This window comes from Bolinopsis microptera, chromosome 1 (assembly GCF_026151205.1).
Source record: "Bolinopsis microptera isolate Bmic1 chromosome 1, MBARI_Bmic_1.0, whole genome shotgun sequence".
In the NCBI taxonomy this organism is placed as follows: domain Eukaryota; kingdom Metazoa; phylum Ctenophora; class Tentaculata; order Lobata; family Bolinopsidae; genus Bolinopsis; species Bolinopsis microptera.
In genome coordinates this window covers 17,215,077-17,240,756 of record NC_087072.1, presented here as the reverse complement: position 1 = coordinate 17,240,756, position 25,680 = coordinate 17,215,077, and the positions used below count along the sequence as shown (strand labels likewise).

Below are 25,680 nucleotides of genomic sequence, written 5' to 3'. Positions count from 1 at the left end.
AGCGCTTTTAAAATTGAGTCAGGAAAACGCTATATTACATCTTATAACCGCTTATAATCGATTATAAGCGTTTTTTTTGAAATCGCTTATTACGGCTAATTCATCGCTATTACACCGCTTTTACCGCTTTTCCTATCATCCATGGCCAGGTGAGCAGGAATTAAAAAGCGCTTATAAGCGCTTTTTCGATGCTGCCCCTAGCCTGGTCGGAACGGGGTAGTGCCCAAAATTTAAAAGCGCTTATAAGCGATTTCTCAATTCCCCTTAACCTGGTCGGAACTTGCATGTGCTTTTCTGAGCAACCTGGGGTGCACCGGCAGAGTCAGGATTTAAAAGCGCTTATAGGCGCTTATGATCGCTTTTCTACCACTTTTCCTATCACCCATGGCATGGGTTGGCAAGAATTATAAAGCGCTTATAAGCGTTTTTCAATGCTGCCCCTAACCTGGTCGGAACTGGAAATCAGAGTGCCCGCTTTTAAGTGCTTTTCTGAGCAACCTAGGGTGCACCGGCAGAGTCAGGATTAAAAAGCGCTTATGATCGCTTTTCTACCGCTTTTCCTATCACCCATGGCATGGGTTGGCAAGAATTATAAAGCGCTTATAAGCGTTTTTTCAATGCTGCCCCTAACCTGTTCGGAACGGGGGTGTGCCCGGAATTAAAAAGCGCTTATAAACGATTTCTCAATTCTCTTCAACCTGGTCGGAACTGGAGAGTGCCCACTTGCATGTGCTTTTCTGAGCAACCTGGGGTGCACCGGCAGAGTCAGGATTTAAAAGCGCATATAGGCGCTTATGATTGCTTTTCTACCGCTTTTCCCATCACCCATGGCCTGGTTGGCAAGAATTATAAAGCGCTTATAAGCGTTTTTTCAATGCTGCCCCTAACCTGGTCGGAACGGGGGAGTGCCTGGAATTAATAAGCGCTTATAAGCGATTTCTCAATTCCCCTTAACCTGGTTGGAACTAGAAATCAGAGTGCCCGCTTATAAGTGCTTTTTTGTGCAACTGCAACCTGGGGTGCACCGGCAGAGTCAGGATTTAAAAGCGCTTATAGGCGCTTATGATCGCTTTTCTACCGCTTTTCCTATCGCCCATGGCCTGGTTGGCAGGAATTAGAAAGCGCTTATAAGCGCTTTTTCAATGCTGCCACTAACCTGGTCGCAACGGGGGAGTGCCCGGAATTAAAAGGCGCTTATAAGCACTTTTTCAATGCTGCCCCTAACCTGGTCGGAACGGGGGAGTGCCCGGAATTTAAAAGCGCTTTTAAGCGCTTTTTCAATGCTGCCACTAACCTGGTCGCAACGGGTGAGTGCCCGGAATTAAAAGGCGCTTATAAACGATTTCTCAATTCTCTTCAACCTGGTCGCAACTGGAGAGTGCCCACTTGCATGTGCTTTTCTGAGCAACCTGGGGTGCACCGGCAGAGTCAGGATTTAAAAGCGCTTATAGGCGCTTATGATTTTTTTCTACCGCTTTTCCCATCACCCATGGCCTGGTTGGCAAGAATTATAAAGCGCTTATAAGCTTTTTTTCAATGCTGCCCCTAACCTGGTCGGAACAGGGGAGTGCCTGGAATTAATAAGCGCTTATAAGCGATTTCTCAATTCCCCTTAACCTGGTCGGAACTAGAAATCAGAGTGCCCGCTTATAAGTGCTTTTCTGTGCAACCTGGGGTGCACCGGCAGAGTCAGGATTTAAAAGCGCTTATAGGCGCTTATGATCGCTTTTCTACCGCTTTTCCCATTACCCATGGCCTGGTTGGCAAGAATTTTAAGCGCTTTTTCAATGCTACCCCTGGTCCCCTAACCTGGTCGGAACGGGGGATTGCCTGGAATTAATATGCGCTTATAAGCGATTTCTGAATTTCCCTTAACCTGGTCGGAACTGGAAATCAGAGTGCCCGCTTATAAGTTCTTTTCTGTGCAACCTGGGGTGCACCGGCAGAGTCAGGATTTAAAAGCGCTTATAGGCGCTTATGATCGCTTTTCTACCGCTTTTCCTATCGCCCATGGCCTGGTTGGCAGGAATTAGAAAGCGCTTATGCTTATAAGCGCTTTTTCAATGCTGCCACTAACCTGGTCGCAACGGGGGAGTGCCCGGAATTAAAAGGCGCTTATAAGCACTTTTTCAATGCTGCCCCTAACCTGGTCGGAACGGGGGAGTGCCCGGAATTTAAAAGCGCTTATAGTTATAAGCGATTTCTCAATTCCCTTCAACCTGGTCGGAACTGGAGAGTGCCCACTCGTATGTGCTTTTCTGAGCAAACTGGGGTGCACCGGCAGAGTCAGGATTTAAAAGCGCTTATAGGCGCTTATGATGGCTTATCTACCGCTTTTCCCATCACCCATGGGCTGGTTGGCAGGAATTAGAAAGCGCTTATAAGCGCTTTTTTAATGCTGCCCCTAAGGATTTGAAAAGCGGTTATAAGTTATAAGCGATTACAATCACTTTTTATTGATGGTTTTTACCGATTTATCTATCATTTATCAACATGGATTTAAACATAGTTGTTTGACTGGCGATCTAGAAGCCAAGCAAGAAGGCTAAGTGCACGGCGCGGCAAAGTTCTCCGACAATAATTGTCAAAAATTGTAAAGCGCTTGCAAGCGTTTATTTATATGTTGTTAATGGTGGTAGTTCAACTACCACCATGATTAACAACATATAAATAAACAACCACTGGTTGTCCTGGTGGCGGTCGATGCGCGCTGCGTCATCAGTCATACACACTTCACATTCAGAACTTGCAAAAGAAAAATATAGTATATGAAATTAAATTATTGCGCTGGGCCACGCTCAGTCTGTCAACGAGTATGACAGGCCTGTTTATGTCATTCCAAGGAATCTCTAGTCGGGCTGAGCGAATCACGACGTCTGAAAAAAGTGCTCATTGAAAGTTAGTGTGTGCGTGACCAGCATTCACGTACTTGTTCATAATCAATCGTGGACATAAAAACAAGTGCACGCTGAGTACCAATAGGAAAAAAGTAATGTATATATACGCTAGTAAAGCCGTGCGCGTGCAGGCGTGCTGAGATAGCTTGTAAAATTTGGTTATTAGATAGTAAAACTGCAACAAATAAACCGCGCCAGATTGCGCGTTTGAATCGCTCCTACGAAATCGCTCGCCCAAATTTTAAGAAAATTCTTGTGAAAAGGCCTTTGGGTATGACATTGATCTAAATCGCTATATTTTTGGACGCCGATTCCGTACTACCCTCTTGCACTGAACATGATTGATAACGTAATTACCACAAAGCCGATCAAATCAAAATGTCGCCCGCAAATCTGTGATCACTGTTCTAAGTAACAACCCTCAACCCTCGTTGCCATGGTTACACTTACTGGTTACTTTGACGGAGTTACTCGTCTAAATTTCTTCGAAGTAGCGTGCGCCGCTTTCTGCTCGATGGCAAGTGCTATATACGACGTAGCGCTCCGGGCCAGAACATTAACAATGGTCAACTGGTTACTTTACTGGGCGCTCAGCCTGTCATTCCGCCAAATCTTTATTCGTTTATTATGTTTATGAACATAATAGCCTGGGGTCCCCAGGTAACTGGTTACTATGTGCTATGGATGACAACCTTTTGCTTTTTACCTAATTTGCACGTAGGCAATCGTGCATACATACTAAATACAGAGTAATAATAATACAATAATAATTAAAAATGCTTTAAATTATGATAAAATTAGTATAGATTTTGGACGCTTTTAACGGGTGATACTCGTAATATATTTGTTTCAAGTATTAGGACCGTCGACGATTGACGGATGTTACTCGTCTAAATTTCTTCGAAGTAGCACGCGCCGCTTTCTTCTCGAAGTCGATGGCAAGTGCTACGAAGTAGCGCGCGCCGGGCCAGATCATTAACAATGGTCAACGTCGACGAGTCCAACTCGGCGCGCGCCCTGGTCACTGGTAGGTTATTAACCTACAAGGACGCTTCAATTCCGAATCACCCCTTATGGCTGTATTATATATAGTTATAATAACCATAAGTTTGTGTGTTTATAACCATACAAGACGTATTTATACCATGCAAAACGTATTTATAAGCATGCAAGACACTTAATTGTCGCCGGTCTAATTGCTTATATTTGTGATAAATATTTTAAGAGTATTACTTGACCATTGCATGTTACATGTTACTGGTCTGGCCCGACATAGCACGTGCCATCGTGGCATTTCGAGAAGAAAGCGGCGCGCGCTACTTTAGACGAGTAAGTGTAGCGGGCACACTGATTTCCAGTTCTGACCAGGTTAAGGGGAATTGAGAAATCGCTTATAAGCGCAGCATTAAAAAAGCGCTAATGAGCGCTTTTTAATTCCGGGCACTCCCCCGTTCCGACCAGGTTAGTGGCAGCATTGAAAAAGCGCTTATAAGCGCTTTCTAATTCTTGCCAACCAGGCCATGGGTGATAGGAAAAGCGGTAGAAAAGCGATCATAAGCGCTTTTAAATCCTGACTCTGCCGTGTACCCCAGGTTGCTCAGAAAAGCACTTATAAGCGGGCACTCTGATTTCCAGTTCCGACCAGGTTAGGGGCAGCATTTAAAAAGCGCTTATGAGCGCTTTTTAATTCCGGGCACTCCCCCGTTCCGACCAGCACTTAAATAACTATAAGCGGGCACACTGATTTCCAGTTCTGACCAGGTTAAGGGGAATTGAGAAATCGCTTATAAGCGCAGCATTAAAAAAGCGCTAATGAGCGCTTTTTAATTCCGGGCACTCCCCCGTTCCGACCAGGTTAGTGGCAGCATTGAAAAAGCGCTTATAAGCGCTTTCTAATTCTTGCCAACCAGGCCATGGGTGATAGGAAAAGCGGTAGAAAAGCGGTAGAAAAGCGATCATAAGCGCTTCTGCCGGTGACCCCAGGTTGCTCAGAAAAGCACTTATAAGCGGGCACTCTGATTTCCAGTTCCGACCAGGTTAGGGGCAGCATTTAAAAAGCGCTTTTTAATTCCGGGCACTCCCCTGTTGCGACCAGGTTAGTGGCAGCATTGAAAAAGCGCTTATAAGCGCTTTTTAATTCCGGGCACACCCCTGTTCCGAACAGGTTAGGGGCAGCATTGAAAAAACGCTTATAAGCGCTTTATAATTCTTGCCAACCAGGCCATGGGTGATAGAAATAGCGGTAGAAAAGCGATCATAAGCGCCTATAAGCGCTTTTAAATCCTGACTCTGCCGGTGCACCCCAGGTTGCTCAGAAAAGCACATGCAAGTTCCGACCAGGTTAAGGGGAATTGAGAAATCGCTTATAAGCGCTTTTAAATTTTGGGCACTACCCCGTTCCGACCAGGCTAGGGGCAGCATCGAAAAAGCGCTTATAAGCGCTTTTTAATTCCTGCTCACCTGGCCATGGATGATAGGAAAAGCGGTAAAAGCGGTGAAATAGCGATGAATTAGCCGTAATAAGCGATTTCTAAAAAAACGCTTATAATCGATTATAAGCGGTTATAAGATGTAATATAGCGTTTTCCTGACTCAATTTTAAAAGCGCTTATAAGCGCTTTATTTGCGCTTTACAAACAGCTAAATTGCACCCCATTTATAAGCGCTTATAATCGCTTATAAATGGTTCAAAAAAGCGCCTACGAATCGCTTATCCGGCCAACCGCTTATCCACCCGTTTTTGGCGCCAATCCTACTGGAAAACCGCTTTCAAATCGCTCAGCGACGCTAGTAAGCGCTTAAAAGCGCTTATAAGCGCTTTTAAATTCAAAAAAGCGCTTTTTTGAATTATGACACCAATTATAGTCGATTATAAGCGATTTTTTTTGAACCGTTTATAATCGTAAAAAAAGCGATTGTAAACGGTTTTTTAAAAAAAAAGCGCCGAAAAAGCGCTCAATAAGCGATTATCGGCGCCGATCATAAAATATCGTTTATGGAAACTTGCCCAACTTAATATGGTAAATATGGTAAAAAAATTGTTATATGAACACGTCTTGGTTGTAATATACTCTGAGTTCAGATTATTTCTACAGCATTCAGCCTGATAGTACAGTTAGTTTTACAGGGCGATAAGGTGATGAGTGATAAGCATATAATCAGTGCAGTAAACTTACCTTGGAAGTAGTAACATAAGTTGGCGTTAAGTTTAATTAAAGTCGCCTTATATATTAGAAATGCGTGCGACATTAATTTGAAAGCGCTAATCGGCTAAGAGTAACCCGGGCTAACTCGAAGTAATTTTGGCAACTAAGGTGATGACTTGATGAAAACCGTTGTTAATAATACTTCAGCTACATAGCTTCAGTAGCTAGGCTATCCAAGTAACATTAGAAGAATAACTTGTAACTCAACGAAATAACTCCAAGTTGAAGATAAAAATGCAGACATTAACTGCACGAATAAAAATTAGTTAATTAATTATTAAACTATTTAATAACTTACTTAATAAGTTAATTAGCTGACTTACTTTAGGTATGGTGGTAGGATGAGGAGCGGAGATAGTGACAGTATTGTCATGGAAAGCACTGTTACCTAGCTCCCAACTTGTAGTGACCACTGTGTCGTGTACTTCTCCTCCACTCACTGAAATAACAGTGTTAATACACAGGCAACGTGTGCTTCTAGTGTGTGCTTCTAGTGTGTGCTTCTAGTGTGTGCTTCTAGTGTGTGCTTCTAGTGTGTGCTTCTAGTATGTGCTTCTAGTGTGTGCTTCTAGTGTGTGCTTCTAGTGCATGCTTCTAGTGTGTGCTTCTAGTATGTGCTTCTAGTGTGTGCTTCTAGTGTGTGCTTCTAACTTCTAAGGGGTGTGCTTCAGTGTGTGCTTCTTATGTGTGCTTCTTGTCAACATCAAATATTATTTGGGGTTCCCTAATCCTTTTAGTACATCGCCCTTCTTCTCATTTTAATATAAGTGAACTAATGCTTTTTAATTTAATTTTGTGTACCTTACTCGGGATTATTATGACCGGGATAAAGTGGTGGGTTTAGGGTAATTTCGCCATATTTTTCCCGAACCACATTTTCACCGGTCGTTAATAAACCCGCCTACTCAGCTTTTAGGGTTCCCAAGGGGTATGGGTGCTCATATTTTAATCGTTGTCTTATATTCACTAAAGAAGACTATTGGGACACTTGTTGTAGGTTTTTCGAATTCATTTGGCTAAAATTGCAAAAAATTCACCTTTTTGCCCAATTCTTGTCATATATCCTTATTGTCAAATTTGATTTAAATAGGCCAATTTTTAATTTCTTAGGTATTGACTATCTCTACATAATGAAATAGGACTCAAAGTAAAAGTAACAGTTAAATTAAAACTTGAATTAATTAAAACTGATGAAAGGGATGATCCAGATGAAGATAACGAAGATGATTACAACTTATTGGAAGACTAAACAGCTCTCCCTTTATCTTAATATCGATCTGGTTGTTACGCTTCAAATGTTTAAAATTATTTTCCATCTAGTTTGATTAACCACGAGTCATTATTTCTGTCTACTTTCAACAATTATTGATAATTCGACTTGTTTCACAAGTTTTAGCAATGCGAAAATTTCTAAACTTGCTTATCTCTAATAAGGAAATTTATATCTGAGATAAAATTTTTGAATCTAAAATTGAAAGGTTGGACACCGGTAAAATGGCGACCGGGAAAATGTGGTGGGTTTTGAGCAATTTCGCCATATTTTTCCCGAACCATATTTTAACCGGTCGTTAATAAACCCGTCGTAATAATCCCGAGTAAGGTAAGTTTTATTTTGGTTTTTGAATGAATAAATGATATTCGCTCCCTCTATCCTTGTTGTTACGATGACTTGACCTTGTATTATAACATGATGCCAGAGCCGAAGACAAATACTTTCATCTTTTAAGTTAAGAAGTAGGGAGAACATACAGGGTGGGCCATAAGTCAGTACCCATACGTTGGCCTTTATAGCTCAGTCACTGAGTGCCCAATTTAAATACTTCTTTCTGGTATGACTTAGTACCACCACTGGTTCGAGGAATTTGTCAACTCGAAAAATATTCGCGTTCATTTTTTTCAAATGGAGGTTCATTTTCACATTTATTTGATAATTTGGATAGTCGGATCAAGCTAAATGTTATTGAATTGTGTTTGGCCATTCGAATTACGTTTGTCCTGAAAGAATTAGAACTGTACCTTCTCAGATGACCGAGATATGAAGCATAACGAGTTTATTCATTACGTGTGATCAGGTGATTGGTTTACCTAATTACGTGATAAGGTGCCCCCGTTAACTACCCCGTTAAACATTATGGGAATTGTTAAGGGTGCCCAATTAAGGTGTCGTGTCACGGTGTCACATAATCACCCAGTCAATATTGTTAACGAGATACAGAAAATGCTTGATAACTTCGTCATTTCTAATCCGTTTTGCCTCATGTTTTTAGATCATATGCAACATTTGATAATATACCGTCTCTGAAAAAATTAGGCGTTCAGCATGTTCAGAGAAAACAATATAGGTGTTTTAATATTGAATGGGCGTGGTCTAAAATATTCGAATTTTTAAATTTTGACGACGGAATCCTCGAACCAGTAAGTACAGTATGCCATCTGCAAAGCAACAGCTCTCAAATATAAAACACGGCGGAGCTATTAAGGCCAACGTATGGGTACTGACTTTTGGCCCACCCTGTACTTTAGCAAACTATTGCAATCGCTATTTATAATAGTTCCTTTCATCCTGAAGCCGGAGCCAACGATTTTTAACAAGGTGACTCCCCCGACCTCCATATATTATGAAACTCAATACTCTGATATAATCTTTATACTGGTACTAAATTCTCATGTTCGTCTTACACACAGCGTGACTTTGTGAAGCGTGGCACGACAAGGCGGACATGTTGTAAACAGTACCAGGTGTTTGGTTGAATGAGGATATTAGTAACTTTAGTTATCTAGTTATATAGTAACCAGTTATCTAGTAACCAGTAACCTAGAAACGAGTAACCGGTAACCTAGTAGTAACTTAGTAACGAGTAACCTAGTGACCAGAACCAGTTATCTAGTAACCCGTTACTTAGTGACCAATAACCTAGTGACCAGTAACCTAGTAACTAGTAAAGTAGTAATCAGTATCTTAGTAACCAGTTACCTAGTAACCAATAACCAAGTAACCAGTAACCAGTAAGCTAGTAATCAGTAGCCTAATTTTTGTGTTTAGTACCAAGTGTTTGGGTGACCTAGGAGCGACATTCCAACCTGATCTACCCATCTAGGGTGGAATATTTTCACACTTCCCACTTGAAGTGCTTTAAAATATTCCAGGAATTATGGGCTGTAAAGTGAGTGCTCTCTGCAGGAACCCCCTAGTGTCACTAGTGTGTGCACTAATAACACACACATAATGCAGAGGGTGGTGGCAGAGCAGGATGTTTTTATTAAAAGTCAGGGTTGGTGGCTGTATCTTCTCTAGATTGATAGATAATATATAGCTAGTATCATAACCTGTTACCTGAGTACATAAAGTTTTAGTGAACAGACAGATAAGATGATGTGAGACATAGAGTGCTATTAACACATCAGGTCGTCAGATTGCCATAAATACATCAGATTGCCATAAATACTTCAGATTGCCATAAATACATCAGAGTTCATGAATATATCAGTCATGGCAGCTTTTTTTGTATGTATTTTTTCCCGATCCATGACTCAAAGTGCCGAAGGCACAAAAGAGTCAAGGACAAGGGTTAGCGATCAAGGTTTTTTTAAAATATGGTAGCTTTGCGACCGTGCGAGTGTGCGACCGTACGTGCCTGCGAGCACTGTTATCGCCCACGTGACTACCTGCGCAAAGTTATTTTGCGTGACAATCTCAAATCTGAATTATATAATTGTTGGCGCGCGGCGCTGAACCAACCAAGTACATTATTAATTTCATCATGTACGTATCCCACTAGGCACTAATTAATAGCATTGCATATTATTATTATTTTGAGTTAGTATTACTATTTTGCACAGATCCGTGTCAGGTTGCATAAACAATAAACATATGGTTACATAGAAGTATACACGATTTTCAAATTCAATATAGAATTATATCCACCAGCGTGCGCTTTTTCGCATAGCGGGCTCTCACCAGCCCGCTGTCAAAGGGCCCGATATCTCTACAGCCCGCTCATGATATAGCCCGCTAACAAGTGACATTTAATTTGACCAGTAGCAATATAGCCCGGAGTTCTCTAAAATATTTTCAGTTTCTGTATCGTCTCCATGTGAAATTCCATAAGACAACAACTTACAAGTTACTTAGAACTATAGTTAAAACCGGTTTAATTCATTAATGATGAATTCAATTGCAATAATCGTACAGTGAGCTAATTAGTGTAGTTTCTGTTTCTAAATTCCCACGGCAATATGCAGTGGATGTAAAGAATGTATCAACTGTAAACTCTGAGCGCACCCTCTATCGGACGCTATATTAGTTGTCACGCAGTTTGCCATGATTGGCTCATAATGAACACGTGACACTGACACACTGTTACTATGGTTACCAAATTCGTGGAGACGTCCAGACTAAATTCTAAGCCGGTGATCTCTATTATAGTATCGATAATTGTTTTGTGTTTACCATTTCAGTTGTGTTTACCATTTTCATTTCACTAGTTCAGTCGATAAATCTTGAAATGTAGGCCGAAATTTTACGTGTTATTCTATTGTGTTCCCGAAAGATATTCTGCCCTGTTTTTGTTTTGAAACTGCCATTTAAATTGATGTTATGAATTTGATCTTTAACTTTCATATTAAATGTCCATGATCAGACTGTGATCTCGAGCTCTCTGGGTTACTACTTTGAAGTGTCCAGCCACTCAGTAGCTGCTACAGAAACTGTAGTAACTGGTTACCCGGGTAACCCTGGTTACCCAGGGCTGCTTTGATAGCAGCCGGTTTTTCGTTCTATAGTCAGTCATTTTGGCCTGTTTTACATCTTAAACCAAAAGCAACATGATTTTTTCGTAACTTTTCTGAAATCTTGTACATTAATTTGCTGTGATTGTTGCAAACTGAAGCTTCGTGATAAACGCCCGCTGATGGATATACACGATATCATTCCTCGCCTCGAGGGCGGAACTATCGTATTAGAAACATGTTGAAACTGAAAGTAAAAGTGAAACTAAATTAAAAACGGATCTCTTGAAGAAACTAAAGTAAAAACTAATATCTGTAAGAAAAAGCTCACGCTGGTGGATATAATCCACATCACCTCGACCCGCGGGCGGAAAAATCGTATAGCACTCGGGCCCGATGGGCCCTCCGTGCAATATTTCATATGTCCTCCTCGGGCTAGCGCCCTCGGGGACATATGAAATATTGCACGCGCGTGCGCGTGCAATATTTTGTTCCGCCCGCGAGTCTCCGGTGATATGTATATATATTAACTGGGCGGCGCTCGGCAGTCGGCATGTCACTTCGCCATATTTGCATGTTTATATAAACAGTAAAGACTGGGCCGTCCCCAGGTTGTATGGAATTTGATAAATACGCCATCACAGATCGGGAAATTGAGCGGCCATCCACAAAAGAAAAGCGGCTGCATTTCTTGTTTATTTCAATTATTTCCTGAATTTCATAAACTTAGTCGTGAATAACATATATATATATATAACTCATACAAATCCTGTTCTTAGATTCTTAGAAATCATATAAATTGGTAGCAAAACACCTGACCAAATTTAACTGCACTTACTTTACAATATTAACATTTTATTATAAATTATTATATAATTAGCTGATCAGTGTGACATATTCCTTTACTTGATGTTATAAGACAGCTAAAATTTAATTTATTTTAAATTAGTTGAATTAAAATAGTGCAAGTACAATATTATATACAGTAATAATAACACATAATAATAAGAACAGCTGATATTATAGGAGCAGGTAAAGTACAGAGCAGCTATACTACTACACTCTCACAACACATACGTTGACGGCTCTTGAAGCTGTTCTTCTTGCCAGTCCGTACTCTGGCGCTGTGAGCTGGTCGTTCCGTGCTGGCTGCTGCTGACAGTTGGTGGTCAGACAACTGGCGCTTTACCCTCCGTGTAGGTGTCACTGTAACAGTGGCTGTCACAACATACATACACGCTACTATATTACACTATCACACAGCTGTATTATAACACAGTGACACACTGTTTAGCAGCTAGTCACAGAGGTACAGCAAGCAGTTTGGATCAAGGTAGATAAGAGCAGCGTATTTACTAGATAATATCTAGATAATATCTAGATATTGCTTACGTGGTGTTGATTCTGAGGTGACAGCTACGGAGTAGGGCCGGGGACTGGGTTCCCTCTGGCCCTGCCTCATAAACATTTCCTTTGGAGTGGAACCTGGGAAATTTGACTCATTATTATCGTGATAGAGTTTAGTTAAAAGGAGTGACTTCTCCGTTTTAATCGGCTGTTTTAGAGTGATAACATGAAAAAGTAAATCGGAATGAAATCTTAAAATAGATCTGGTACAGCATTCTGCATTTATGTTGCTTCATAAGTCGCTATACAAATGTGGTCAAAGTTTACATATTTTGCTCCTGCTCAGTTTTATAGCTTTATCTCTCCGTAACTAATGACAAAGCTTAAAAGGGCTTGCAGTGAAGGTGGGGGAGATATGCCCTGAAGGGAGAACTTACCATTAACATGGCTAGGAGTGAAGGTGGGGGAGATATGCCCTGCAGTGGGAACTTACCATTAATATGGCTAGGAGTGAAGGTGGGGGAGATAGGCCCTGCAGTGGGAACTTACCATTAACATGACTAGGATTGAAGGTGGGGGAGATATGCCCTGCAGGGGGAACTTACCATTAACAGGACTAGGAGTGAAGGTGGGGGAGATATGCCCTGCAGTGGGAACTTACCATTAACAGGACTAGGAGTGAAGGTGGGGGAGATATGCCCTGCAGTGGGATCTTACCATTAACAGGGCTAGGAGTGAAGGTGGGGGAGATATGCCCTGCAGTGGGAACTTACCATTAACATGGCTAGGAGTGAAGGTGGGGGAGATATGCCCTGCAGTGGGATCTTACCATTAACAGGACTAGGAGTGAAGGTGGGGGAGATATGCCCTGCAGGGGGAACTTACCATTAACAGGGCTAGGAGTGAAGGTGGGGGACATAGGCCCTGTATTGACTGGAGAGGCCGAGGGACTACTGTGTTTTCTGTCCCGTCTTGTATTCTCGTTACAAGTTGTTTGTCCGGCTGTTTGGTGCAGTTTCAGAGGTTTCTCCGGTCTTTTGTTTTCTCCTCTGTACTCCTCTCGTCCTTTACCTGGTAATAAGTATGTTATATGTATAATATACATGATATATAATAAATGTGCGTACCTCCCACAACATATTGAATTTAAGAAGTACAAGTTGTGGTTGCTGTGTATTATGAGCTGGTAACTGAGAAACTGGCGAAGAAGCACCGTTTGCGCCAACAGCTAAGTGTTAAAACAATTGTACGAAACAGGTCAGATATTGTAACACTGACCTAACACTGCCACCAGCATTTAACAATTAACATACAGTACCTAAGTTAGCGTAGTAAGGTGAAGTGTTATCGTGGCTAATGTTGCTGTAACTGCTGTTGGCTGCCCCAGCATTCACTGTCTTTCTCAGCTCTTTTGATGATGTCCCTTTTGGGAGAAGGGATGCGTAGTGTTGCTCTTCGCGACGTACCTCACCGCGCTGTCCCGGCTCACTCACCCTTCTTCTTATCGGGGGTGTTTGCTGAAAATAAAGTTATGTTATAAGTTACAACTTTCAGGCCACGTGATGTGGACACGTGATGTGGTGTCAGATTCAGATAAGAGACCTCGTGAGATAACAACAAAATATAGGAAGTCAAAGCCAAGTAATATTGAATAGCTTTCACGTGTTGTTTTATAAGGGAAACCTGATATTATTTATCATTATATATTAGATATTGTCACGCAAAACGCTTATTAAATTACAATTCTAGATAATTCAGAAGGAAGCTAAAAGGAGTACCTATTAAAGATACTGTAATTAGATGCTACGAGTTGTATTTCTTTATCAACGTTGAATATTCTGTTTACTCAATAGTCTTAGGTCACATGTACCGTAACTTGAAAATTTGTGACATTATTTATTATATTGTTTGATATAATTTCCAGCTTAAAAGATTAGCTATTTCATGATAGCAGATCATGGCAATCTTTCCTCCGGAATGCCCCAACTATACGGACCCAACGTTTGACAGTGTTATGAACTACGGCAGTGGAGCAGTCCAGCAGTGTTATCTCTCTTCTTCAACGCAATGGTGTTTCATGTCAACTTAACACAGCAGGAAATGGGAACAGCTACATTCCTCTTCCTAGTGCTGGCCAGCTCTGACTTCCTCTACACGATAGTAAGAGTGCCTTATGTCACATATAATCTTGTCAACCCACATGTCCTTCCTAGAGTTACAAATTCTAGCCCCAACGTACTACAGAGGGTTGCAGGCGGGGGAGGGTGTCTGGCCGCTTACACTTCTATCTGTGCTATATTTGGCATCTCAATAATGAGGTTCATTAAGTTAGGGTACCCACTCTGGGCAGTGTCACACAGGACAGCAACCCAAGTGATGGCAGTAGTGCCTATGGTTGTTACAGTACTGTACAGCGCGGCGCTTGAGCTGGCGCAAATCTGTGATGCTTTTAACAGCAGCTGGAGTAACACTGCCCAGGATGTCTTACTGGGGTACGATGCTCTTATCCTCATCAAAATGTGGACAGTTCTAGCACCAGCGGTTCTTTCTTTCTTCCTAGCTCTAGCAACAACTGCAAAGCTTTATAGAGACCAGCAGCAGAGCTCGCAGATAAACAGGTACAGCATGGTAACAATACTGCTACTCTCTGTTGGCAACATCACCTAGCCTGGACGACACAGTGGTCAGTTACAGCGGCACTTGGGGAGGCTTACTTATACTTACTACTTATTATAACCAACATTGCTTATATTCTGCCTTGTAAACAAAGAGCAAATCTTCTTAATGCCTTCTTCCTGTCCTAAAACTAAAACTTCATCCTATTAAAGTAAAGGCCAGTTGTTACCACAAGCTATTATACCGTCCCTCTCAAAAACATGCCTCAGCCTCCATCAAAAACAATTTTAGTTTTCAGTCCTTCTAGTTTCCAAAAATCTACCGAGCTAGTGTTCTGGTGTGCACAAAAGCCCCTAAGCCCGTGCATTCCTTGCCCCGCTAGCTGCCAGTCCTTGACAAACTTCCAATAGCAAAGATCAACTAGTCATTTACAAATTGAGCACTATACAATTTTAATTGTTTTAAATATTTGACTTTGTAAAATGAGCTAAAACATTGATTTATTAGTTTCATTATTAGTTTCATTGACTTCTTCAACAAGACCACTAGTTCAATTAAAGGTTCTGCGTGTCTGATATTCATCTTTTATGTGATGATGCCGAGTGTAACAGCGCTGTACAATCCACTGGTGTTATGTATCAGAACATCAAAAATGAGGACTGCATTGAGAAACATAGCCAGACACTTTGGAATAAATACAAGTGTAACAGGGTATGAAAGAATGGATTAACATTAGTTTTAAGGAAAACATTTTGTTGTTATTGGCTTTGCTCATTAAGATAAGTAGTGCATAATGTATATATTTGATCCACACAATAAATTTTGTTTATGTACTTTTGACAGGGAGGTGGAAGACAGTCATATAAAAACTCACCAATTCATCAGGCTTTTTCCACTGACTAATTTGAGTTTTAACATTGAAATAGTAAGTTTTTCCGTTGCCGTCCTCATGAGACATCCAATCAGACTTTGGATCTTCCTTTTTTGGCATTGGTTCATTTTTCAGAAGATTTTCAGAGCTAATAGAAGCAAGTTCTGCATCAGAAGGAGGTGGCGGTAAATCCTGTGAAAATGTATCATTTCATGATTTGTAGTACAACAGTTTGTTTGTTGATTTGTTGTTCTAACAGTTTTAAAACATATTTTTCAAAATTTGCATATTATTGTTTACAACACAGTAAGTTGAATGATCTTTCATTCATTAAAATAGCTATATACAATTACAGCCAAAGTGAATTGATCAGTATTTGAAGAAAAACATTCAATAAAAAACAGGCTGACAAGTAATCATAATAAAACAAACTTAAACTTACTGGGATATTTTCATCCTCGTACTTCTCCACATATGTGGCGGGAACGTAGATGTGTTCAGGGAGTTCCTGCTCCTGCCTACGAGGAAGAGTTACATGCCACCAGTTTGGATCTCTGTCATCGACCAGCTCAAAGGTGTCCCCTTTGACAAACTGAATCTTGTGGTCAGATGACCCATTATAGTCAAATATAGCCCGAACTATCACCATAAATACTTCAGGTAGACATTCCTAACAAACGGAGTTATAGTTAATCTTTGTCTATGTAATTATTATTATTGTCTATGTTAACAAACTCAAATTCGACTCCTTTTAAGGTAAAATTCGAATGCATTGAAAATTCATACTTAAGACGTTTACGAATTTGAACGTCTTTTTTGCTAAATAGGGTGAAACCACAGATAATCATTTAAATGAGATCACCCTTGTTTGCCAAAAAATCATCTCCTTTGATTCAACCTATCACCTCATCAGACATTTTCAATAATGATTATCATAACAGATTCCTTTTAAAGATACAATTCCACTTGAAATATTGTAGCTTTATCTTTAAATTATTTACTCTACTAAAGAATTCTTCACATCTATTCCACAACTGCACACAATATTCAAGATTTGGTCAGTGGTCTTGTTAAAGATTTGTAAATTGCTAGTACATAACAGTTTCTAACAATGAAATTCTTGACTCTCCAACATATCATTTGGCAGAGGCAGCTCGTGGGAGGTGGCTGGCAGTTTGGTTGGGTGTCCAATCGACGGACTGGGGAGGGGAGGGGTGGGGGACTTGGGGCCGGCCCAAGCTCCCTCGAAACTTCCGATTACATTACACACAGGGCCTCACTTCACAGACGACAGCAAACAAAAACAAAAACTTATAATATGGTTGAAACAAGACACCACACATGCAGTGGCGTAACGGAAGGCCCTGCTGACCCCGCTGTGCAGGGGGGCGCCGTCTTAGGGGGGCGCCAAATCGTCGTTTGAATGTGGGACAATTTTGAAAACTTAACTAAAGTACTAGCAAAACTGCGCGTTTTGCTCTAGATACACACTTTTTTAGAGATTTTACCGGCGTATTCTTTAAAATCACCTAATTTGTTCAATTTTAGGGAGGGGCACCAAAAGGGGAGGGGGCGCCAACAGGGGGGCGCTTTTTTTGGCAGGGGGGCGCCAACAGGCAACGTTACGCCACTGCACACATGTATGATCTCAGCCGCGCAGTATGATAGCAGTTAATAGTTCAAATTGCAAGGTGTCCTGGACGAGCAAATCATAAAGATTACCTGTAGTGGATGCACTTGATGTGCTTTGAACCCGTTTACAATTAACTATGTGTTAAAACTGTGCGGCTTAGTCGTCCAAACATAGGATTGGACGGCCAACAACACAAAATTTCACAAAGATCATGCGTGCGCTTTCATTCGAACGTTTGAGTAAATAAAGAGCTTTATATTGCGATTAGACAAGGAAAATATTCAAACAATATACACATAATATAGCAGTGACCCTATATAAAAATTCTGTAAAAATTGTACAAATTTAAAAACTGAGGTAAAAATAAAACCCTTTGTAATAATATATATAAAATCCACTAAATCACATCACAACAAAAAGCAGTTTAGACCCCCATCCAACTAGAGCACTCCATGACCTTTTAGGGTTTAAGGGTGTTGATCAGGTTAAGGTCCAAATCACTTATTGCCGTGGGTGGAAGGGTTCTGTACCCCCTATTGCGATTAGATATTTCCGAACACTATTACCAAGAACTATTTCTATTTTTAAGCACCAGCCACCAGATGATAATTTTAGGGCGTCCACGGACGCCTCTGTCATTTGGTTAGCTTTAGATATAAATGCTTTTGTCTACTCATTCCATTTCAGTGACATTATATGTGCAGTAAAAGTAAAAAAGTAAAAAAGTAAAAGTAAAAAAGTAAAATGTATGACATCACATCATCACACATGTCTACAAAATATCATCGCACTGCACTATGTGAATAACATAAGTAAAACAAAATTTAAGTAAAACAAAATTTAAACTTTATTGCCATATTATATTACAATGAATACTAATATCATAATAAACATAGTAAAACTTGAACATCCGATAATAAACTCATGAAAATTAGATATGCTATGTAAAATATGCTTTTTACTACATATTACTCGAAATTTCATCTCAATCATAAATTTCTATCAGTGCGCAGCTAATCATTTATTATAATGACGGCGCTGAGCCTTGTATCACGTTGCGACCCCCACGGTCGTTTCACTATGGTTGTCCTGACGTTGATTGACGATGTCAATCCGTCGAGATCGTTGCTCTGCGAAGCAGAGCAACGATCGTCGACTTCGATGCGACTTAGATGCAACTTCGATGCGACTTCGATGCGAAGCAAAAATGCTAGTTCGCGCGGCGCGTCGAAGCGGCGAAGTCCTCCTTCTAAAAATATTTCATTAACTGACTTCTATTCTTAATGTTTAAATTTTACAAATCGATAGTACACAAACGCTTATTTGCCGCATAAGGATGAAACCAAAAGATACTCATTATGTTTCTTTTTATTACTGACATAACTGGCTCTCCCATTTCTTACTAAAAATTGATTAAAAACATTATAAATAAAGCAATCATTTGTAATACTTTTATTTTAGAAATTATATCTTTCTTAAATCCTTCTAATCTTATTTAAAAGCCTAAAACTGTCACAGAGTTCTTATCCGGAGGGAATTTGTTCCAATTAAATATGGACTAACTCGCTCCGGGAGAAAAAACTTCTAGATATTTTTGATTTTACTTAACACTTAAACTTCTGCTACATCTATTGCTTGAAACAAAATTAAAACCGGATCTGCCAATTCTAAACATCACCGATCGATAATCAGTCAAACCACTAGTTACTTTAAAAGCTTTTATAACATTTTGGATGACTTGCCGCTTCGACGCGCCGAGCAAACTAGCATTCTTGCTCCGCATCGTCGATTGTTGTTCTGCTTCGCAAAGCAACGATCTCGACGGGTTGACACCGTCAATCAAATGACATTTGAGGTCCTCGCGTATTCGCCGCTCTACCAGCGTTGTCAAATTAAGGATTTCAAGTCTACGGCGCGGTTGTATGGAAGAGTACCCACCTCATCTACCAAACGAGAAAACCGCCTTTGGACGCTCTCCAGCTCCGAAACAGTCCCCCAATTTCCATGAGCCGCAGGTGGATTCCACAATTAGACACAATACTCAAAATGAAGTTTCATTTTGTTGTTTGTCATAAGATGTATGACCCACCGCGCACGAGTGCGCGGCTCCCACTGTATTGTCAGGATTCTATATAGTGAAACGATCACGTGGGGATCACGACTTGATACAAGTTTTATTAAAGCTTTATATATAGCAATCATAACAACTAGAACTTTATCTCTGCTAATTAAATTCCTTTTACCTGGGGATAGGACCTCAGGCTATCATGTTTATAAACATAAATAGAGATTAGGCGGAATGACAGGCTGAGCGCAGCCCATGAGTAAAATTCCTTACAATCCAACAAATCATACGATTTGCCTTAACGATACATGCTTTGATGTATATGCTTTATATTTTATCAAGGTCCCATACTCTGGCCTTTTTATACTTCACATTAAATTGATTCACGATGTCAATCCTTCGCAGCTCGGCGAGGCCCATTAGTGCATCTCGCCGATCTACCGAGCGATTTGTGGAAACAGTCCACAGTCCAGTCGCAAGTGTTTAAAATTAAAAAGTTTTGGATTATTTGGCAAATATTGTAAAGTATACCGTTAAACATATATTGTAGCCTTAATTTTTTACCCCGCGCACCTTTTCCATCTGTATAGTTATATTGTCTTCAATCAATCGCTATACCAATTTAGAATCGAGCGCCACGAATTAAATGGTACCGTCGTTAACATAAAATGCTGTAGATGTAACAATGTTTATAAAAATGGCATGTTACATTATTATATTAGATAGCTATAGTTTTTACCGTAGGATATCTACAATGGGATTATTAATTCATAATTATAAAGATCCTGTAAACATCTTTCAGTTTTACTACTAACTTTTGTTTTAGGTCGAAATGAAATTCAAAGAGTCGTAATTTTTATTACTTCTTGTATTACACATCTCAGCCTTTCTTAGTTTTTATCACCCTAACTCCATCTCGTTATGGCTCATCTTTATACACAAGATAGAGAATGATGTGATTTAACTGCTGACACAGCTTGAATACAATAATTAATTGTTCTAGGCTACCCAAGTTTCAAGCGTGCATTTGTCTAGCATGTGACTGATAATTCCTCATTTATATGATTAGATTAGATTATATTTCGATGCGAATTCTGGTTATTTACGTATCACACCATTGCCTCCAATAATTTGTTAGGTCGCCAAACCTGTAATAGAAAACTCGACTTTTTACATGTACTACTAAATTACAAATTGTAGAGCTCATGTGAATGCTAACTCATTAGTTCATTTGCAATTTATTTCAAGTGAGTGGTCCTGCTTGAGTGGTTTTATAATACATTGTGTATTTATTGACTACTAGTATTGACAAAGAATAACCAAAGGATGGTGATTTAAAGTATATTTTAATTGTACAATCTCTTCCTCTTTTAACCGACCAGCATCATTGCTCAAGTATACTTAAGGGGGGGGGGGGGGGGGGGGGTTCACCCTAATTTTTTTGTGAAACTTGGTTTCGAGATGGCAATTGACCAACAAACTAGGACCGGTGACTGAACTTTTGAGGGGATCCCGAACCCCAACCGCCAAACGGTGCCCGCAAAAAAATTTGGCGCCCAAATTCTGAATTTTGTATTGCAAATTTTGGAATTCGGCCGCCAAATTTTTTTAAAGGCCTAACCCAAAATTCTGTCCCAAAACTTAAGGTCGAAATGCGATTCTACGTTGATTCTGAAAATTTCGTGTAAAAATATTGAAACCCTATTGAGTTCTATTGTTTTGAGCGAAATCAGTTTTGCAAATATCGCGAACTGAGATATGGGCAATTTTGTTCATTTTTTGCGATTACTGGACACAAAATCCACAGTTAGGTTGATACTGAGCTGATAATCATATATAATGTGTAGTATAGTCTTACCTTCCATATAAAGTTGGTTTCATTCAAAAATATTGATATTTGACCAATTTATGGGCCAAAATCGATCAAATTTAATGCGTATGCCCAAACATGGTCATATGGTTTTTGGATCATAACTCAGTCATTTTTTGTCCAATCTTGATGAAAATTCATATACGAGTTCATGGGACCACTAGCTACAAGTAGAGCACCTAAAATCTGGATTTTGGACATGTTCAGGGTATTTGGCTAGATTGGGCCTAATTTGGGCCTAATTTGGACCAGATATGGGCGTGGCTGCCCCGCGGGCACCGTTTTGCGGTTGGGGTTCGGGACCCCCTCAAAAGTTTGGTCACCGGTCCTAGTTTGCTGGTCAACTGCCATCTCGAAACCAAGTTTCACAAAAAAATCAGGGTGAACCCCCCCCCCCCCCCCCCCCTTAAGTATTTACATTGATTTATATTGAACACGATTTTTCTTGCAAATTCAAACATTATTAGTATCATCTTAGAGAGTAGTTGTGCCGTTTTATTTCGATGCTGTCCCATAACGTTAACTTGCTTGAGTTATGTTGATTATAGTGCACTGTGCTATACTATCCAAGTTAATATTTTGATATAGTCTGATATAAATAAAACTGTGATCTTAATCTTCTTAACTGACTATTGAGATGGTGGTCTGTCAAGAAGTCAAGAATGTGAAATCTTCATCATCTTCAACACTTTCCACTGAAAATCGTACTGGTTTTTGCTTTAATTAGTACAGGGTGTGGTAGAACTATAGCAACTTTATTGATTTCCGCGGTATTCTGATCAACCACCACTTCAATTGAAATTGTATCATGCCTGTTAAAAGTCTCATTTTTCCTGAATTACATTTGAACTATTTGTATAGGACATGATCCTTCAAGAGGAATATTTCATTATGAACAATTCATGAGATTCACAATTTGTTCCAGGTTGACCGGAATGGCGGGATCCATTTCTAACCTCAATAGCTACTTGGCCTCTAGGAGCTATATCAAAGGCTACCATTACACTGCAGAGGATGACCAACTCTTGAAAGAAGCTCAAGTTAATGCAGATGGTGCACATGTTAAAAGGTGGATATCTCACATCACAAATCTTCAGCAAAGCTCCGCCAAGCATTATGCTCCCAAAGTCCCAACAACAGCATCTGAGATAAGGAGGTCATTTATTGACTTCTTCAAAGATAAGTATGATCATACTGAGGTGCATTCATCAAGTGTGGTTCCACATGATGATCCCACATTGCTCTTCACCAATGCGGGTATGAATCAGTTCAAGCCTGTCTTCATTGGAACTGTTGACCCTAATAGCGATATGGCCAAATGGAAGAGAGTGGTGAACTCCCAGAAGTGTATCAGAGCTGGTGGAAAGCACAATGATTTGGATGATGTTGGTAAAGACGTTTATCATCATACCTTCTTCGAAATGATGGGCAACTGGTCATTCGGTGATTATTTCAAGAAAGAGACAATAACCTGGTCTTGGGAGCTGCTTACTGAAGTGTGGGGACTAGATAAAGACCGTATGTATGTTACATATTTTGGAGGCGACGAGAAACTGGGAGTACCTGCAGATGATGAGGCCAAACAGATTTGGTTAGATCTTGGCCTGCCAGCCAATAGAGTTTTGCCGTTTGACTGTAAGGACAACTTTTGGGAGATGGGAGATACTGGTCCATGTGGTCCTTGTTCTGAAATACATTTTGATAGAATAGGAGGAAGAGAAGTGCCAGAACTTGTTAACATTGATGATCCAGATGTTTTGGAGATTTGGAACTTGGTGTTCATGCAGTTCAACCGAGAGCCTGACCAATCTTTGACAACCCTCCCTGCAAAGCACATTGACTGTGGTCTTGGATTAGAGCGAGCAGTTTCTGTCTTGCAAGGCAAGGATTCTAACTATGATACTGATTTGTTTACTCCATTATTTGATGCAATTCAAGAAGCAACAGGTGCTAGACCATACACTGGAAAAGTTGGAGCTGCAGATGCTGATGGAATTGACATGGCTTACAGGGTGCTTGCTGATCATGCCAGGACTATCACTATTGCTATTTGTGACGGTGGTATGCCTGATAATGTTGGAAGAGGATATGTTTTGAGGAGAATTTTGAGACGTGCTGTGAGATATGCAGTTGAGAAACTTAATGCTCCACAAGGCTTCTTTGCCACATTGGTGCCTATTGTAAATGAAACACTGAAGGATGAGTTCCCTGAACTGCTTAAAGACCCTCAGTACACCATGGATATTATCAATGAAGAAGAGGCACAGTTCTTGAAAACTCTTAAATATGGAAGAAGGCTCTTTGAGAAAACAGCCAATTCCCTTAATGCATCAACAATTCCTGGAGATGTTGCCTGGAGGTTGTATGATACATTTGGATTCCCACTTGATCTAACATGCTTAATGGCAGAAGAAAAGGGATTGGCTGTTGATTGTGAAGGATATGAGCAGGCCAGAGCCAAAGCAATAGAAATGTCCCGTTGTGGTGGTGTAGTTGATGACGATAAGACTGACATAGATGTTCATGCTATCAGTGAATTGCAGAAGTCAGGGATCTCTCCCACAAAAGACGCTTTCAAGTATAGTTACACAGCAAAAGATTCTGGAGACTACACATTTGAAACCATCAGTGCTACTATTAAAGCTATTAGATGTGGTCGTCAGTTTGTGCAAAATGCCGAGTCTGGGGAGAGAGTTGGAGTCATTCTTGACAAAACTTGCATGTACGCCGAACAAGGAGGTCAGATTTATGACACTGGATATATAACCAGCACTGGTGATTCGGGTATACTTGTTAATAATATCCAAGTTAAAGCTGGTTTCATTTTGCACAAAGGTATCGTAGAAGGAAAAATTGCAGTAGGGGACGAAGTTCAAATATCATTTGATGAAGGTAGAAGGAAGAAAATCATGAACAATCATACCGCAACTCATTTGCTTAACTATGGTTTAAGGAGACATTGTGGAGAGGCAGACCAAAAAGGATCTCTTGTAACTCATGAAAGGCTAAGATTTGATTTTACTTCCAAAACTCCACTTACCACAGAACAGCTGGAAGGAGTCGACTCTGTTGTGGCTGAGTTTATAAAGAAGAACGATGTCGTTTATGCACAAGAGGCTTCTCTTGCTGTTGCCAGAGAAATCCAAGGATTAAGAGCTATGTTTGATGAGACTTATCCTGATCCAGTTAGAGTAGTGTCTGTTGGGATTGGTGTTGACAAATTGGTGGCTGATCCAACTGCTCCAGCAGGAAGTACGACTAGTATTGAGTTCTGCGGTGGAACTCATCTTCTTAGAGCAGGTCACATGAACAATTTTACTGTGGTCAGCGAAAAGCCCATCAGCAAAGGTATCAGAAGAATAATCGCTGTGACAGGAACTGAAGCAGATGCTGCAATCTCCAGAGGGAATGCTCTCCAAGAACAAGCCGATTTTCTTATCAACCAGGTGAGTGGTGGAAATTACGAGTACACTAATATCATAAGTAAAGTGAACGCTCTGATCCAGACCAATGACAAATCTACCATTCCCGCCTGGCGTCAAGACAAGATAAGAGATGACATTTCCTCTCTCAAAGCTAAGCTTGATAAAGCAAAAATCGAAGCAGAGAAAGCCCTTGTAGGACAGAATTCCGCTGAAATAATCAAACTTATTGAGAACAACAAAGACAGTGCCACGATTGTAGAGGTCTTGTCAACAAAGGGAACAAGCAAGGGAATCTCAGAGGGTTTGAAAGTGATGAGGAAGAAACTACCAAATACTGCGGCTGTTATCTTTGCAGTAAATGATGATAACGTATTTTTCCACTGTTTGGTCCCCAAGAAGATTTCTACTGCTAAATCACTTCGAGCTGACGAGTGGGTGGCATCTTTCTCAGGTCTCCTCAATGCTAAATGTGGTGGAAAGGATCTGTATGCTCAAGGAAGTGGAACTGGTGCTGGCCAGATTACAAATGCTATCAACCTAGCGAAGAAGTTCGTTGGAGACAAAATGAACTAGGATTCTGTCCATGCATAAGGGATTTAGCCTTTAGTTTGTTTTAGGTTTTTACATTTTAAAAGTTTATCGGGATTCTTTTATGGAATTATAGGCTAATTTATTAAAACCGCAGCGGTATCAAGATTGTTAATTCTCTTGTTTAAATAAGAGATATGTGTAATCTTTTTCTGGTAAAACAATATATTTAAGAGTTCTAAATATTTACTCAAATGTTAGAACCTATCTTTGTGCAACCATGCCTGCAGTGTGAACTTCGATAAGTGTTGAAAGTTTTCATATTGTTCTTTGACTCATCTGTAGCCTTGTTTTTTCAATTGACTTTCCAAGCTGTATTGAGTATTCATTGATCTTAAAAGAATATAATACAAATTATTAAAATGATAACTATAATAATTTTCAATTGAAATATTAGAATCTAATTAATTAACTAGCATGACATGAAGATATTT

General features: G+C 40.2%; 2 protein-coding genes across 9 annotated transcripts in view; one reads left to right on the top strand and one right to left on the bottom strand.

The window, feature by feature from the left end:
• The window catches only part of LOC134826727 (rho GTPase-activating protein 27-like), a 63,555-nt gene extending 47,224 nt beyond the window's left edge, over positions 1–16,331 (bottom strand). For all 8 annotated transcript variants that reach the window (XM_063839219.1, XM_063839248.1, XM_063839225.1 and 5 more), the window contains exons 1-7: positions 16,108–16,331; positions 15,669–15,857; positions 13,497–13,695; positions 13,064–13,249; positions 12,224–12,316; positions 11,909–12,037; positions 6,427–6,542 (exon numbers count right to left, since the gene is read on the bottom strand). In XM_063839219.1, coding sequence (XP_063695289.1) covers positions 6,427–6,542; positions 11,909–12,037; positions 12,224–12,316; positions 13,064–13,249; positions 13,497–13,695; positions 15,669–15,857; positions 16,108–16,314 — 1,119 coding nt within the window. In that variant the 5' untranslated portion in view covers positions 16,315–16,331. The remainder of the gene's footprint in view (positions 1–6,426; positions 6,543–11,908; positions 12,038–12,223; positions 12,317–13,063; positions 13,250–13,496; positions 13,696–15,668; positions 15,858–16,107) is intronic.
• Positions 16,332–21,871: 5,540 nt separating this feature from the next.
• LOC134826718 (alanine--tRNA ligase, cytoplasmic-like) lies at positions 21,872–25,559 on the top strand. Its single transcript, XM_063839210.1, has one exon. The coding sequence runs from the start codon at positions 22,136–22,138 to the stop codon at positions 25,229–25,231; it is 3,096 nt and encodes a 1,031-aa protein (XP_063695280.1). The 5' UTR covers positions 21,872–22,135; the 3' UTR covers positions 25,232–25,559.
• The last annotated feature ends 121 nt before the right edge of the window (positions 25,560–25,680 follow it).